The sequence below is a fragment of the Pantherophis guttatus genome, chromosome 13 (assembly GCF_059756535.1).
Source record: "Pantherophis guttatus breed Tessera chromosome 13, ASM5975653v1, whole genome shotgun sequence".
NCBI lineage: Eukaryota > Metazoa > Chordata > Lepidosauria > Squamata > Colubridae > Pantherophis > Pantherophis guttatus.
The window spans coordinates 19,943,209-19,960,997 of NC_142075.1; the positions used below are offsets into that span (position 1 = coordinate 19,943,209).

Genomic DNA, 17,789 nt, shown 5'->3' on the forward strand with positions numbered 1-17,789 from the left:
TAGTTTATCTTCCCCGACCCCAATAACTGGTGGCTCCAACTGACAAACCAGAAGGACACCATAGTCAATGGCCCTCAACCCTCCCCAGAGGCCTAATAAGACCTGAAAGGACATGCCTGCTTCATCCAGGTTCCAGTGAAGGTAATGATTAGAGCAGCCACCACTGTTTCCATCCACTGACTGGGTCAGAATCTTGAGTGAAAGGATTCCTAAGTGGACCTTATGATTTTTTCTCCCCTTTTCCTTGCCTACAACTTCAGCTAATGCTGCTTCCCAACCTGCATGTACCAATCACTGTTCTGTTTCCTGAGTGAGCACCTCACCTGTTTCTGTGTGTAGTTCTGTGCTGCTGTTGTATGCAGACACTGAATCTAATGTCCTTGTTAGTACCTGTCGCTTTCAGTTTCTGCAGCTTTTTGTTTTGATGTGCTGTTTTCCACATTACCAAGTATTCTTGGCAATGTTCCCATGGAGAATTAAGTTAGAAAAGAAAGTTCTATACGATTGGTCATCTCAATGGATTTTTCAGAGACTATCTGTAAGTCAGGATACTGGTTTCCTGGCAGTTTTCACTCATGTACCTTTATACCTTTATTTGAGAAATCAGAAAAATGATCAGTTTAAGTCAGTGTACTTTTTTGCCTCTATTTAAACCAGAAATCGTTTTCAGATGCAGAGCTGCAGAAAAAAAATATTATTTGGAAAGAGATCATGATCCTTGCTGATCACAAACAGTTAAATTTTGCATAAATTATAGGAAGGCAGCTTGCTGGGGGGAAAAAGTCACCAGTGTTGATCTAAAGTTTCTATCGCCAAACTGCACAGTTAATTAACAGTGCCCAAGATAACCTCAGTTGTGGTTACAGGCCCTAAGGAGTATTATTCAAAATATGGTGGATTTTAAACTGTCCTTTTCAGTATCACAGCCGTTTGTATTTATTGGATATGTGCCATAGAACTTGTGTGAAGTAGTAGATTACATAATCATGGAAGAATGCAGTCCCATTACTGTTGGAAAACTTCTACTATAATATGCAGCATCACTTGAACTGCAGTATTTGTTTTGTTATTTTTGTCAGCTAATTTATTTTGCATTTGAGTGCCCTATCGCCTATTCCCATCTGAAGGAAGAGCTTGGTGCAACAATATTTTTACAGGGATAGGGTTTTTGATTTTTACATAAGTACAGCATACAATGGGTTATAGAAATATCAAATTCAAACTGTAATAATTTGGGTGAGGAACTTAAGCTGCCCGAAAAGTTCCTTAGCATCAGTTTTTGGACTAAATAAAATACAAATGGGAGATGAACGCAACCTAGATTCAATGAAGAATAGCTGTCTGGCCTTTTTTTTTTTTTTAAAGACCCCTAAGGAGAAAGATTAGTCCATTTTAAGTAAATTGCTTCTACCAACAATATTCCTTTCCAGTTTTCAATGAACATCTATTTTTATCATTTAAACTCATTAACATTAGTTTTGCCATCTGAATGAGCTGAGAAAAATAACTTTATCTGGCAAGCTGTGCATGACCTGTATTTGGAGAAGAAACGAGGAGCTAACTATTAAAATTCTAAAAAGGCACTCTTTGCCCAGCAAAGTTTTAGAACAAACTGAGAGCTTTATATAATTGCTTTCTTGATTCACACATTATGTTACATAATAATTTTGTTTGCATGATATGTCAGCCCAGCTATTGTGTTTGTAAAATTGTGTGTTACATTATGTATGAGGAAAGCCATTCTGGTATTTTCAATGAATTGTGTTGAAACAAACCATGGCTTAGAACAAAAGTACCTAGTCAAGCTACAGAATCATGCTGACCTTAATTAAGTTCCTTCAGTGTGACCTCCACCTCTCAAACATTTGCCACAAGTTTGATGTGATAACAGGAGAATTTTATCCACAGGGAATAATCAGGTTAAAATAATTTGGTTTTAGTTATATCAAAATTAGGTATGACTGAACTCATTTCTGTGTCCTGGCTTACCTGACCAAGTAACCCAGCTCAATTGTTTATCCTGCTCAATCTCTTGACAGACAACCCCAAAGCCCCAAATGTGGGCCTTGGCCTAAAAAGCACCCCAGAGATACAACTGTGAGTGATATAGTTTCCACATATCCAGCAATAAATAATATGTTTTCTTTTTTTACATTGTTTTAAATAGTTCTTTTTAAGCATCATTCTTCCAGCGTGGGCATTTTAGGTAACTCATAGTTACTGTGTTATAGTGAAGCGGAAGACTGTTATAACTACATGTAGTTCTTGATTTACAACAGTTCGTTTAGTGACCATTTGAAGTTAACAACGGCACTTTCCAGCATCCCCATAATCATGTGATCAAAATTCAGACACTTGGCAACTGGTTCATATTTAGGATAGTTACAGTGTCCCAAGATCATGTCATTCCCTTTTGTGACCTTCTGATAAGCAAAGTCCATGGGGAAGCCAGATTCACTTAACAACCAGGTTACTAACTTATCATCTGCAGTGATTCACTTAACAACTGAGATAAGAAAAGTTGTAAAATGAGGCAAAATTCACTTAACAATTAACAACAGAAATTTTGGGCTCAATTGTCGTAAGTCAAGGACTACTTGTAATACAGATTATAAATGCATCTTCTAAAATTTAAACCTTATTACATGTGTTCTAGTTCTAGGAAACAATGTGTTTATTAGTTTCTTCAGCCTTTGTCAAGCAATCAAATCTGTGTTTTTTTTAAAGTAGAAAAAAGTCTAAAATTGGCAGTAGTTGTTTGGGTGTGGCTCTGAAAGGGCATGTTTCTGGTGCGTGCGGGATAAATTAGGTCTAATTATAGATACCAGAAAAAGAAGACAGGGTCAGTTAGACTATCCAGCGATGTTTCTGATAGCTTATGGCTTGGAATGAATTTAGCTGAGTAATGATAGATAGTTCAATTTATTGTCAGTGGGCAACATTTACATGAACGCTTACCATTGGCATAACTGAAGGATTTTGAAATGAAACTGCAACTGATGGTTTTCAGGAAACGGTAAATGTTGTCGCGCGCCCTTTCCCCCAATATTGCTTTTTATGTTGGAAGTGCCTCATGATCTCACTTGATAGGTTTCTCTCAAAGTCATTTTTAGTGTGCTTGTTTTCATGGCTGCTGCTGCAGCATCCCTCTTTTTCTATCTCTTCTTAGTAACTCCTTAAGCTCTCTTTTTACCTTGTCCTGTCTTTCTTGAATGAATGTCATGCCTTCTCTCAGGGACCTTGTCAGTTGTGTTCTGCACAGTGTTTGACACTAGTGTGTTTTTGTGTGTATCATGGAAAATAATGGAGAAGAAAAATGTGGCAAATATAGCTTTACTGAAGCTAACTGAGTATTTTCATGTCTCATTAAGTTAGAGCAAAGTGTTCTTATTAATCTTCGGAAGTTTGAGGTAAGAATTAGATAAGTATAGAAATGACTACTTTAAAAATAATGGTTAGGAAAATAAAGATATGAAACAACCTTTACTGTTTGCTTTTAAAGACCATAAGTACTTTCTCAGATGACTGGTTGAGAAGATTTCTAGACATTGGGAGGAGTTGAAGTGAGCTCTTGGCTGTAGTTTTTTGTTTTAAAATTTACTCCCTTCTCTTGTTCCATTTACAAAACAAGTTAAGGGAAAGCTTTCAGCAGCTTGGTTAACATGGTCATCAGTATAGCCGCTTCCCATTTTTTCTGCTTTGCCCCAGTGGGTTTGTCATGGAATCTTTGTGGGTACCCACTGTCCTACTTCCTTCCCACATCATGTGGGTTTTTCCAGTGGTTAGCATGGATAGCTGTTTGGATCTATGATAACCCCCTAATCTATAGTTGAGATCACTCCTGAAACAATATTCTCTGTTTAATTTATGGGAAGATGTTCCCTATCCCCCCCATAAAATATTATTAGAAATCCTAATTATAGTTCATTTTCTCTTCGGTGTCTAGGAATTGAGAGATTGGGCCTTGAAGGGCCAGTCATTTAAAGTTAGTGAGATGTGCAGTGATCCTTCTGGGGGAGAAAGTTTTTTGTCCTCATTATTGTTTCAAAGACATTGTTAATGTCCTGTCACATGCAGAAAGAGCCATTTATATGCTCTTGTGAAAGTGAAAATATGTTGGAAAGTTTGAGATCAGAAGTTGTTTTTTTTTAATGGCCCTGTTTGAGTTCTAAATCAAATGGATTCAGCTAAAATACATATAACATCTCATTATGCTTAAAGCAAGATTAGGAAGTTTGTAAAATTGATATGAGAATTTCCTCCCAATTATTCATCCCCAATTAACAGGTGGGTATAAGAAAATTTTGGAATTTGATAGAATTTCTTTCGGAAATTTTAAAACATGGCATCCACAGTTAATTCTTTTAAAGAATCCGGAAAACTGTAAGTCAGAACTAAGGCCCTTTCAGAGTTATTTGGCAGAAAGCAGAAGGTAGAATTGCGAATAAACATGCTGATTGGAGGAATTCACATTGCTGCCTCTGTTATTGCATGCTAGACACTTTCTACCCTCAGTAACCCAGCAACACAGCTTCTTCTTTCTCCATCTCCTGTTTTCCAGAAGTTCTTTAGAAAAAGCTGCTGCCAAAAATCACTAAGGAAGTAGAATATGTGTAGGGTTGCAATGTGAATTATATTATTGCTGAGAAACTGATACGATCAAATTTCCAGGAACCCTTTAATTAATGCTACTGATCATGTCTTTTGTTCATACCAGTTTGCCCCTTCCCTTCTTGGAGGGTTTTAGTAGAACTGCCTGTGTTGACTTTATCTTTTCTAATTGGCATATCTCACTATTAAAAATATTCAGCGTTTTTTTAAGAGATGTAATGAAATGCTGTTCTGGATGCCAATCCCACAGATGTGACATTTATGCCTGCTTGCACCGAACCGGGTAGCATTTCATAAATGCATGTATTTTGTTGCTAACTGATCTTAGACTTACTCAGAGTTTCTACTCTAGAATAGATTACATCCGTTTTTCAAATTGTAATGTAATACATTTTAAAGTTCTATATTTTTTCTGCGAGCTTCTGGTAACTGGAAGTATTTTAAATGCATCAGGAGGAAGACAAACAGAAGTACAAGTAGCTCTGGTTCAGCTATAGTAGGATTTATGTTAGGTAGATTTTTCCAAAGTATGTCTAAACAACAGGGCTTCATGTGTTTTTTTTAAATAATCCTCATATTTAAGATGAATCACTTTGAAGATGACTCTTAATTTTGTGGGAATTATTTTTTCATAATTACAGAAGCTGGGTTCCCTGATGGGAACACATTTTGAACCTGAATCTTGCTAACTATTTGTCACTAAACATAACAATTTACCCCTTCAAGCTAATTTTCTTGTTGTTATTGTTGTTGGGTAAAAGGAATTAACAAATTCTCCAATTGTAGGTTAGAGATTGCATGTAAAATTAGAGGGTAATCACTTGTGCATTGGTGAGTAACTAAAGCTGTGCTGTCTTGTAAAGAGTTAATTATCTTTACCATATCATTTTTAGGATAACATGTTTGTTTATAATCATTAACCATTCAGTTTTGCAGGTTTATGCTCAATTTTTTTATGTAAATGTGGACCTCTAATTTTCTAATTTCTTTTTTCTTTTGCTATAGGGCTCATTTGCAATCATTATTTGGCCTTGCTGCTGTAGTGCTGCTCTTGGGTATCTCTCAGGATAACTGGGGATTGTTGTTTGCACCTATTTCCTTAATATCCACTCCTATCTTATGGGAAAACTTCCACTTTATGTTACCAAACTCTTCTGAGCAACAACGCCCACACTGTCTGCAGCTCAGATTTTTCTTCATAGCCATATGGTCCTGCTATGCTTCTATGTCTGGCAAGCTTTTTCTACCATTTGTGCTGTTATTCCTTTTTTTTCCTTCTTCCTCCCCCCCTCCCCCTCCCCAAAGATACAACTGTACAAGCTGATTATCTCACTGCTGAAGGCTTTTTCCAGAACATTAAGGGATGATTATGATTCTTCCATATACAAGTCAGATTCCATAAACTGGACTCTACTGCAGGATGCAGATTAAGCTTTCCTGCTGACTCCAGGTTGCAGTTTTGTCTTTCCAGAAGATTATATTTTGCCTCTTGTTGTCCTCACTACCAACTCTTCTGTCTTGCCTCTGCATTGGGCTTTAGAGAAAAACAAATTTCACACTTCCATGCTAAAATATGAAGCATGAAGAAAGGGAGCAATAGCAGCTGCTCCCTTCTGTTTTCTTTATCAAGCTTGGACACAAGTGAGATCATTTCTTTCTTGAGAAAGGAAAAAAAGCTGGCGTCTTCACCTTATCTCCTACGATGGAAAAAGTCGGAGTCTTCACCTCATCTACATATGATGGGAACACTAATGGCCTCAAGGTGAAGTTGATTTAAGACTAGGGTACCTTAGTGGCCACGTGTGTGTTTGTGTCACTTCATTCAGTGTGGCTACTGCTGGGCATCTTTTTGGATTAATCATCTGAGCCGCGTTCACGGTTATTATAGCTGTAGCATGAAAATAAGCTTTCTACCTAAGTGTAGTTTTTGGCTGCCAATCTTATCAGAAGACCTTCAGAGTTCATAAGTGACACTGACAAATACCCAAGTAGTCAAGCGTCCAGTTGAGACTGAGAGGTAGCATCTGCCCTGTGACTGACCCATTACTAGTGGACTGTGACAGAACAGGCTGCCCATTCAATGGATGGCTTGTTCAGTGCTTTCCCCTCTGGCAGTGGCCTGCTGTGTCAAATGCTGCTTGCCTGAAGTTTCTAATTCAGCCAGCAAAATGGAGTAAATGTAATTTTTTAAAAGAGAAACAGTAGGCTATATTTCTTAGCATCTGATCTTTTACCACGGTGGCATTTACATAATGCACTTGCTTTGTCTCAAGAAAAAAACAGAGCTAATTTTGTGCAGGTGTTTTTTTTGTTTGTTTGTTTTTTTAAGATTGAACCACCATTTTTGTTGGCATGGTAATATTCAGCTATTCTACAATATCACGCTTTCATATGTTGCAGAAGTATAATTAGCAAGGGTTAAGCTTGTGAATAATAACTAGCCGAGAACAAATATGACCACAGTGTTCTTAAAGATAAATTCAATCTACAGCATATTGAGTTGTTTTAAGATTGTATAACTGATTATAAATAATGTGTGTATTTTTGGAAACAATCTCTAAAGTAACATTATCTGAGATACGACCGGCATTTGTATAATTCCATTGATTTAATTTGATTATTTGTATATTCAGAAGATCACTAATGAGGAGTCTTAATTATGTTCAGTTCTAGTTGTTAGTGTTTTCATTTGGGATATATTTCATTTTCTTTAATTTAAACATTTCTTTCCTGTCCTCTGAATGATAGTTCTTAAGTACTGACTCTTTCAAGAGACGAGTTTATAAGCTGTGTTGGAAAAGCATCGCCCCTGTGCTAAGTCAACCCTAGAATGATCTGCAGCACAAATTACAAAAAGAGTACTGTTGTATTCCCCATTTCGTAATTAATGTGCATTAGTGCACAAAGTACTCTTATTCAAGATATTCCTCTGTAAATGTAACCAGAAAAGCAGTGACAGCACAATATTTGAATGAAATAACATGGGAGGGGGGGGAGAGGAAATGCCTGAATTTAGAAGCACTTTGCTTTGCTAGATAGCATAGCAAACATGTGACAGGAAGCATCTGACTTTCAGAATCACACACACAAATGGATGGCTTCTCAAACATGTGATGGAGAAGGATTTAAACCATTCTCAAGTAAAGTCAATATGTAAGGCTGAATTCAAAGGGACGTAGGACAGAAAGCAACCTTAAAGTCTGCTTTAGAAAAAGTGGATTAACCCTTTCCTGATAGCCAGAAAGGCACTTCATGGTAAATCCAATTATCAGTCCATGGTACACATTCAAATCATCATGGATTGAATGTGCTGCTCAGCAAATTATATTATGCACTAGCTGAATACCCGTGCTATGAAACTATTGGGCTGGATAAATCGACACAGCTTGAAAATTAAGTAGTTATGATCAGCCTCTCCTCTCCCCTTCTCTCCCTCAGCCTTGCCCCACAGAAACGTCTCCTATCCTATCCCCTTCTCTCCCTCAGGCTTGCCCCACAGTATCCTATCCTATCCTATCCCCCTTCTCTCCCTCAGGCTTGCCTCATAGAAGCCTCCCCTATCCTATCCCCTGCTTGCTGCTGTTAAAGTAAAACTGAAACTCCTCTCCTCTGCTTGGGTTTTGCATTTGGGTGGGGAGGCTTCCTCGGGTGGGGAGGGGGAGTCGAACTCCTTAGCATCAGAGGGCTGTTTGGAAAGTGAAAACAGTATTTGCTGTGTGAACAAGAAGGAGACAGGAAGGAGCCTGGCCGTGGCTTAGCTCAACTGTTCTGTAGTAAAGCTGCTGTGTAGTAAAGCTCCTGTGAAAGTAAAACTGAAACTGAAACTCCTCTGCATTTGTAACAGATTTCTTTTCAGGTGGGGAGGGGGAGTAGAACTCCTTAGCATCAGAGCGTATTAATAATAATACAGGAAATACTAATGCTCTGATGGTCATTTTGAAAAATCCTTTCTTAGTGAGCACCTAGAAGCCAAGAGGAACATACGTGGCAAATTTCAAGTTTGTAGGCTTTACAGTTCTGGAGATTTTGTGATGATGCGTGAGTGGTATTTCGCTTTTATATATATAGATTTAGTTCTTAATGGGTTATTTCCTTCTAAATTCTCACAACCCCCCAGTCATTCAATCTTAGGTGGGAGCCTCCAATGATGGTGCATTTCTTTTCACAGCAATCAAAACGCATGTAATCACACTTAGACACCAGCATTTCCATTTTTATGGGTGAAAAAATACAAATGCTGCTTTAATAAACAGTAAAGCTAAAATCCAAACAAACATTAGAATTGCAAGTAATCTTTTGCTACATAGTCAGTCTGTTTTGTTTAAATAATGTGGAGTTTGGTTACTTCTTGTCTGCCAAATACCTTGAAATTATTGTTAGAAACTGCCCATCTTCCTCGTAGAGCGACTCATAACTTTGAAGCAGGAATGAGTAGAGATATGTGAGAAACACATTGCAAATGTGAGTGGCATTATTTCAGTGCTTCACCTATCATTATTTAAATGATATAATTAGTGGAGATAGTTTAAGTTAAATAAGTAAAGAAATTCTGCAGCAACTAGTTGCATGAGCAATTGTGCAAGAAACTCAAGTGAGCAAAGGAGTTGCTTTTGTTACCTTTTGTAACCCTGGAAATAATTCCCAGTTGATAGGTGCTTCTTAACGGACATGTCTGAAGAAGACAGAAAAATGCTAATTATATAGGAGAAGTTGTGGTTTCCTTTTTTTTTTTTTTTAATAGTGTGCTTATTTCAGGAAGTGGAATAAATCCAGACTTGCCAGTAATGCAGGACATGTGACTTAGTTTCAGTTGATATAATTCTAATGTAAGCAATTTTCTTGATCCACCATTTTGGGGTGGGAAGGAAATGGAGGCTCTTTAAAGTTGAGGAAAGTGTATAGAATAAATCAGAGATTTCTGTTGGAATTTAGATAATGGTGGTAATCTTGAAAGTGTGTTCTTCAGGATTTTTGCATGCCGTTGCTCAAACTATTCTGGATTGCCTTAATTACAGTATATGTTTCAAATCCTTTCATAACGCGGCTCCTTCCATTCTTGGTTTTTCACCTCCAGAAAAGGACAAGTTGTATCTAAGCCATTTGGGGAAATCTAAAGAGCATTTCTAAATCTAAATCTGAAGAGAGACACGGTGACTCAGTGGCTAAGACACTGAGCTTGTTGATCAGAAGGTCGGCAGTTCAGCGGTTCGAATCCCTAGTGCCGCATAACGGGGTGAGCTCCTGTTACTTGTCCCAGCTTCTGCCAACCTAGCAGTTCAAAAGCACGTAAAACATGCAAGTAGAAAAATAGGAACCACCTTTGGTGGGAAGGGAACAGCGTTCCGTGCACCTTTGGCATTTAGTCATGCTGGTCACATGATCACGGAGACGTCTTCAGACAGCACTGGCTCTTCGGCTTAGAAACGGAGATGAGCATCGCCCCCTAGAGTCGGGAACGACTAGCACATATGTGTGAGGGGAATCTTTACCTTTACCTTAAAGAGCATTTAATAGGTAGCTTCAGAGCTTGCTTTGGCGCTGATGTGTTCCTACATTTCAAATAGTGATTATAAAAGATTATTGCCATTGTCAACGTACCTTGAAAAAAAAAATTGGCAAAATTACTGGGAAAAGAAATTGCAAATTCCATCCTATCTGGTTCATGACATGGCCGTGATAATTTGCATGATCAGGATATCGGCTCCTGCCCTTACCTCTTCCTGTGCCAGGTATGATCTCTCAGCCAGCAAAAGCCTGCCCATTTCTTCTTTTAGATAAGTTTGGAATTGCATTTCAGGAGGCAGCAATAAAAATAGAATTATGAAAAATGTAAGGATATGTCTGAAAATAGCAGTGGCTTATTTCCTTTCCCCATAGAAAGACGTTTGGTCGCAACAGAACAATGCAGATTTTCTAGTCAGATCCTCCTTATTACTGACTGCTATTATCAGTATAATTTTCTGCAGTGTACGGCATTGCTCAATATATTTCATTAGACATTCCAGATCTATATTGTGGGCTGCTAGTTTAAATAGTTATGGCCAGTTGTTGAGACCAAGGTTTTAATGAAGTTATCCATCAGATTATTTTGGAATATTTGGTATGTAAAAGCACCTTTCTCTCAATCTTAATTTTACATAGATCCTTTGGTAAAGTGTTTCAAAATCTTATCAGCATGCTTGTTGACACTGTCAAACTCTTTATAGTTAAGATAGCCTTGCTGACTTTTTTTTTTTTTTTAACCAAATAGACCTATCCCTCTGTTTCCAGCTTACTCAAAACAGGTATTAATAATGGCCTATAATATCCTTATTGGATATGTTTTTGTTATGTTTTTGTGACTGCTTTTTACTATTTTGTTATAGAGGGAAATGTTACTAATGTATATTTTTGTTAAAAACTTACCGAATTCACATTCAATTTATTTTAGAACTCTGGTGTGGAGTTTTTCGGGATTTAATCAGTGCAAGGATGAAGATTTGTGAGAAGCTGAATGGCTTTAACTGTATTTAGATGGAAATACAGTTAAAATTAAAGCCATTCAGCTTCTTTACAATATATTTCTTCTGGAGATACTTTAATTCCTTTGGCATTCAGGGATTGAATATGACAACAGTTGAATTCACCAAATTGGGGGACGGGGCGGGGGGGGGGAATCAGGCACTGATTCTCACATATTATACTGGCCTGGAGACTTTCAGAGCAGAGAAGTCGAGTATAAATCAGATAAATTCCAAATTCAGTTCCTTATTATCAGCTGAAAAAGACTGGTAGCAGGTTACTTTATGAGATATATCTCAATGTGAGCACCTGAAAAATTACTTCCAAATTGACTGTATGAAATTGGTTCAGCTCAGTATGTTGTTATAATATATTCTGTTGCCTTGAAATACCTAATTCAGTTAAAAGTGACATAGTCATTTGATGCGTGAGCATAAATGTAATATCGTGCATGCTATTTAAGCATTTGTGTTGTGTATGCATTTATTAGTGGTGTGGGAAGCAGGGGATTGCTAATCCTGTAAGACTGCCTATAAAAACTTCCTGTTTGGCATCTTGCAAATTTGCTTCTCTAGCTAATCGTTTCTAGCTTGGTTTTGCTTTACAGGGTCATGTTGCTCTAGAGCAGGGGTCTCCAGCCTTGGCAACTTTAAGACTTGTGGACTTCAACTCTCAAAATTCCCCAGCCAGCCATGGAGACCCCCCTGCTCTAGAGAATGCTTTGATTTATTAGTCACTTCAGTGAGTCCACAGATGGATTTAGGCTTATGCATAAATGCCTACTTACTTGATACTTGAAAGCTTAATGTCCAGTAGTTGAATTGCTGATGAATGCATACTAAATACTTGGGCACTAATCGACTTTCTAAGATCTATATTTCATGTTACTGGCAGAGGAAATTCAAAAATAACCTAAACTGAAAAATATCAATTGAAACCCTGTATTTTATTTGTTACCTCTAATAATATACTCACAACTGTAAAGCAGTGCATGAAAGTAGAGAGGGACTTAACATCTTGTTTGTTCAGGTAATGCAAAAGGACACTAATGCTATTGATAAACTCTTACTGAACACAGCAGTGATTCTCCCTTTACAGCAACCCTTCCTCTCCCCCCCCACCCACAATTTAATGAAGCAGCACGTGAGCTAATTAAACAGACTTTCTACCAACAGGAATCCTTCTCAGGAACAACCTGGAAAGACCATTCAGATTTTATTGTATCCAGAATCAAATTATTTATCTCTGATCTGTGCTGAATTTTTTTATGATTCAAGCACTGCTCCCTTACAACTTTTATGATGGGGAATGGCTTGCTTTCCTGCCTGACTATAGACCCCATACAAATACCTTTGTCTAAGCTAATCATATAATACAGGGATCCCCAATCCCTGGATCATGGACCAGTACCGGTCTGTGGCTTGTTAGAAACCGGGCCATGCAAGCGGCAGGCGAACAAGTGAAGTTTCATCTGAGCATGCTCAGGATCTAGGTTGTGCATGAAACCATCCCACCCCATCCCTTGGTCCATAAAAGACCATTTTTCTTCTAAACTGGTCCCTGGTGTCAGAAAGTTGGGGACCACTGATCTACAGTAATACACAATATTCGATAAAATAATCACTGTCCCATTACTAGTCGTGACACAATTGCTGCCTTAAATGTTCTTACAGGCTGAAGCCTAAAGCCAGTAGCTTGCAAATAGTGTTTATGGCTGTATACATTTTGATCAATACGTTCTGCCAGTGCAAGATCACATACCACATGAGCAGAACTGCAGGGCAAGCTGGCACCAGTTCCATCTGATTGAATTTCCTTCTCTCTGTGTGCATGATGTGTTTCCAGGGTGTGAGGGCAAACTTAGATAGGGCTGGCTCAATGCGGCAAGTTTCCTGTCTTCATGATTCTCTGCATCATATTCCTTTGTGCTGTAATAATTCTATGATGGGGCATTAGGGACCTGCCCTAATATACTGTCTTTAGAAAGATAAATAAATGGTTCAATGGATTGAAGACCTGTTTACACTTGTAAGCATACAAAGGTAGTTACTGAAACACCATTATTGTATATGAGAATAAATCAGATTTATATGAATACTGTAGATAATTCACAATGAATGTAAGAATATAATTCCCTCAGAATAATTTATGAATAAACTAGAATAATGTTGCATTTCTTTCATCACCAAATCAGTATTTGAAAGAAATATGTTCTCTGTTGGCACAATGTTTTGGCCTATACAGCCTTTATTTAGATGCTAGTGACTATTAATTTGGTCCCTAGCAGATTACAGAAGATCAACATATTAATTATTGAGGGTGAAATAAAAAAAAAGTAAATTAAGCACACCCACATCTCATTAAAATGGTTTGCTAAAGAATGACCTCTTTCCAATTTCTCCCGTCTAGCGACAGAACATGTACTTTCCATATGCTTTCCACTTCTCTCCCTACTGTTTCAAAAGATCTGGTTCTAGAAGGGGATTTTATAATTGAAATCTCTGTCTGTTCTATAAATACTCAATGTCCTTAAAATATTTTCTTTCTTTTTTTTATTGTAGCACTGTCGCCATGATCTCTTATCTAACCTTATTAAAGATGGATTGCAGTTACTGATGGGAAGAAGTCCAATATGAGTGGAAATGATACCGGAGGAAGAAGACGCTTTGAAGACACAGAGCACACACTACATATCTACCCTGGGAACATTGCCGAAGGGACCATTTATTGTCCTGTTATTGCACGGAAAACATCTACTGCTGCTGAGGTGATAGACTCCCTGATTAATAAACTGCAACTGGACAAAACAAAATGCTACGTCTTGGCCGAAGTGAAGGAATTTGGTGGGGAGGAATGGATCCTCAACCCCACCGACTGCCCTGTCCAACGCATGATGCTCTGGCCGCGGATGGCCCTGGAGAACCGCTTGAGCGGAGAGGACTATCGTTTTCTTCTAAGAGAAAAGAACCTGGATGGATCGATCCATTACGCCAGTCTCCAGTCCTGGTTGCAGGTCACCGAAGAACGGCGCAGGATGATGGAACGTGGCTTCCTTCCCCAACCACAGTACAAGGATTACGATGATTTATGTGCTTTGCCAGATCTGAACGAGAGGACCCTCTTGGAAAACCTTAGAAACCGCTTTAAGCAAGAAAAAATCTACACCTATGTTGGAAGCATTTTAATAGTCATTAACCCGTTCAAATTCCTTCCCATTTATAACCCTAAATATGTCAAGATGTACGATAATCATCAGCTGGGTAAGCTGGAGCCCCATATCTACGCAGTGGCTGACGTCGCGTATCATGCCATGCTACTGCGTCGGAAGAACCAGTGTATAGTCATTTCTGGAGAAAGCGGGTCTGGCAAAACCCAGAGCACAAATTTCTTGATTCATCACCTCACTGCACTAAGCCAAAAGGGATTCGCAAGTGGAGTAGAACAAATCATTCTTGGAGCTGGACCAGTGCTGGAGGTAATCTTAAAATCTTACTGTACAGATAGTCCTTGAACTTTAGCAGCCATTCAAAGTTACAGTGGCAATGAAAAAAGTGACTTATGACTGTTTTTCACAGTTACGATCCTTTGCAGCCTCCCCCGATCATGTGATCAAATTTCAGAAGTTTGGCAACTGGTTCATACTTATGACCGTTGCGGTGTCCCAAGGTCATGTGATCACCTTTTGCCTCGTGACAAGCAGAGTCAATGGGGAAGCCAGATTCAGTTAAGAGCCAGTTGCAGTGATTTATCAACTGCAGTGATTCACTTAACAACTGTTTGCAAAAAAGGTTGTAAAATGGGGCAAAACTCACTTAACAAATGTCTCACTTAGCGACAGAAATTTGGGGCCCAATTGTGATCATAAGTCGACGACTACCTGTAATTTATGATAAAGGTTTTCTTTTCCCTAACATGTGCTAAAACAATTGGGTTTTCTAATAAACAAATCATTATTCTTGTCTTGGAACAATCGATAAAGCTATGCAAAGCTTTCCTTCCTATTGTAAGGATTCTGCTGGTGAAATACATATGGAAAACATTAGATTGGAATGTGCTTTTTTTTTAAAAAAAATTCACCAAAGAACTCAGAGCAGGATCCACCGTCATCCTCCTCTTAAATCTTTTCTTTAAAAAAATTATGGATTATATTGTACATTTGTCACCCCGAAGTATAACATTATTGTGGAAAGAAACTTAAATTTAAAATTAGAGGATTTGTCTGAATCTTTTTAAGCAAGAGTGCCAAATTTGATTGAAATAATTAGGTATTATACTCCATTTTTTGTTGATCTTGATTTTTAAATCTGAAGAATGAGGAAGCAGAACTGCTATAAATGGGCTTTTAGTTTGTTAATAGTGTTTGTGGATCAGCAGAGAACTATCACTTCATACTCATTTAACACATTTATATAAAACAAAACTGATTTAGCCACCCATCTACCAGAAGAAACTGGCATATATAATAAGTCTCCTGTTCTACGATGAGCCAATAGTAAAAATTATGCTAATTTTACCTCTACTAAGTGTAGCCAACCATCCATTGTTAAAAGTTTAAAAAATGACTTAATAGATGAATGCACTATAAGGGGATATCTAGAATTGTGTTAGGCTTTACTGACCTTCTCAACTGATCATTATATAAGACACTTCAGTGATTGGTCACTCATGAGATATATATACCAGTGTGTTCTCCATCTCAGTTTAATATATTCCTAGTAATATAAGTAGATTGTATTTCTTTATAAAAATAGCATGTTCTGCCAACTCAGTTTCTGCCACAAGGACAAAAGCACTGAATATACAGTATATTGAAGTCATCTGCTAAAATTGCTGATTTCAGCATTAAACATGATCAGAGTAAAAGCTTGATATGGGACAAATTGCTGAGATCCTATATTCATTAACCTCTAAGACTTTCTTACAAGAAAAACTGATCGAACCCTCTGGCTTTCATTGTTACTAACTTCATTTCTAATGGCTAAAATTGGGAAGGCTTGGGTGGACATCACACAGAATTTATCCAGAAAGGAATGACCGATTTTGCCAAATTTCAAAGAGAATGAATTTAAGATTATGAAACTTTGCGATATCTTTTAATTGACAAATAAACAAATATGTAATATTCCCAAATGGCAGTTATTTTCCTAGTACAGTTAAAAATTGTTGTTCTTTTGGAAAGAAATCCAGAATCATGGTGAAATAATACCCATCTTTAAAAGTTCTCCCAACTATTCAATTGACTGAATTTGCCTTTTCAAATAATGTTTTTCTTACGTAATATCTCACTTCCTTACACACCACTGCTTATTTAACCGATCATAATTATTGCAAGGACTGCAATGTTTTACCACACATAGAGAATAGTTTTATCTAAAGTGGAGAATAATTATTTTACACTTCCTGTCTTCTAAGTTGCCGCTAACTATAGTTGACCTTTATTTTTAGTAAACACAAAAGGACCGTGTGGTAAGCAAAGCTGAATGCACATCACAGAGGTAGATAGCTTGGTTGCTAAATTTAGTAAGTAGAAAGCTTTGAGTATTGAAAATGTGTTCTTCAAAACTTTATGATAGAACTTTTCTTGATAGAAGACTAGATGAAGATGCTGATATAGTTGCCTAATAATAATTTTAAAGGAACAGGACCATTAGTTCCAGGGTGGGATTCAGCCAGTTCGGGCGAACCGGATGTTAATTTTAATCTGGTTTGCCGAACCGGTTGTTCCAAGGACTGGCTGACCCCACCCCTCCCCTCCCACGAGTCTCCACGCTGCCCGTTTTGGATGCCAGGTAAGGGTAGGGTGCGCACGGAGGCTCTGGGAGGGCGAAAAACAGGCTTACCGGAAGTCTGGAACATTCCTATTTCCGGCCTCTGGAGGACCTCCAGTGCCCAGGAGAGGCCATTTTCACTCTCCTGGAGGCTCTAGGAAAGCCTCTGGAGCCTGGGGAGGGCGAAAAACAAGCCTACTGGAAGTTTGGAAACGGGCCCATTTCCGGCCTCCAGTGCCTGGGGGAGGCCGTTATCGGCCTCCTGAAGGCTCAAAAAAAGCCTCCGGACCCTGGGGAGAGCGACCACCCACCCCCGCCGTGGTGCAGTAGGCCACTTCCACCCAGCAACCGGGCAGTGAAGCGGTTGCTGAAATTTTTCAATCCCACCCCTGGTTAGTTCCTCATCAAGCAGATTTATATTTGTTGGAGGATTAAGAGTGGCAGTGGATAAGAATATCGCATTTAAGGCAGAGATTATTTGTGTTTCTTTTGCATGACGCCAAGTATTTCAAGCTATCCTGGGACTGTAAAACAAAAGGTGATTAGGCTAAGGATCGAATATTCCAAGGCATATACAAATAGGCCTCGACTTACGACCACAATTGAGCCCAACATTTCAGGTGCTAAGCGAGACAGCTAAGTGTGTTTTGCCCCATTTGGTGAGCTTCCTTGCCACAGATGTGAGGTGAATCATTGCAGTTAAGTTAGTAACATAGTTGTGAAGTGAATCTGGCTTCCCCGTTATCTTTGCTTGTCAGAAGATCACATGACCCGGGGATATTGCAACTGTCGTAAATATAAGTCAGTTATATCTTGATCACATGACCACAGGGGTGCTTGCAACGGTCATAAGCATGACAAACGGCCATAAGTCACTTTTTTCTGGGCTGTTGTAACTTTGAATGGTCA

At 38.4% G+C, this 17,789-nt stretch overlaps 1 protein-coding gene across 16 annotated transcripts in view; it reads left to right on the forward strand.

The window, feature by feature from the left end:
• The window catches only part of MYO9A (myosin IXA), a 95,060-nt gene that overhangs the window by 4,590 nt on the left and 72,681 nt on the right, over positions 1-17,789 (forward strand). For all 16 annotated transcript variants that reach the window (XM_034432643.3, XM_087878185.1, XM_087878186.1 and 13 more), the window contains one exon: positions 13,674-14,587. In XM_034432643.3, coding sequence (XP_034288534.2) covers positions 13,745-14,587 — 843 coding nt within the window. In that variant the 5' untranslated portion in view covers positions 13,674-13,744. The remainder of the gene's footprint in view (positions 1-13,673; positions 14,588-17,789) is intronic.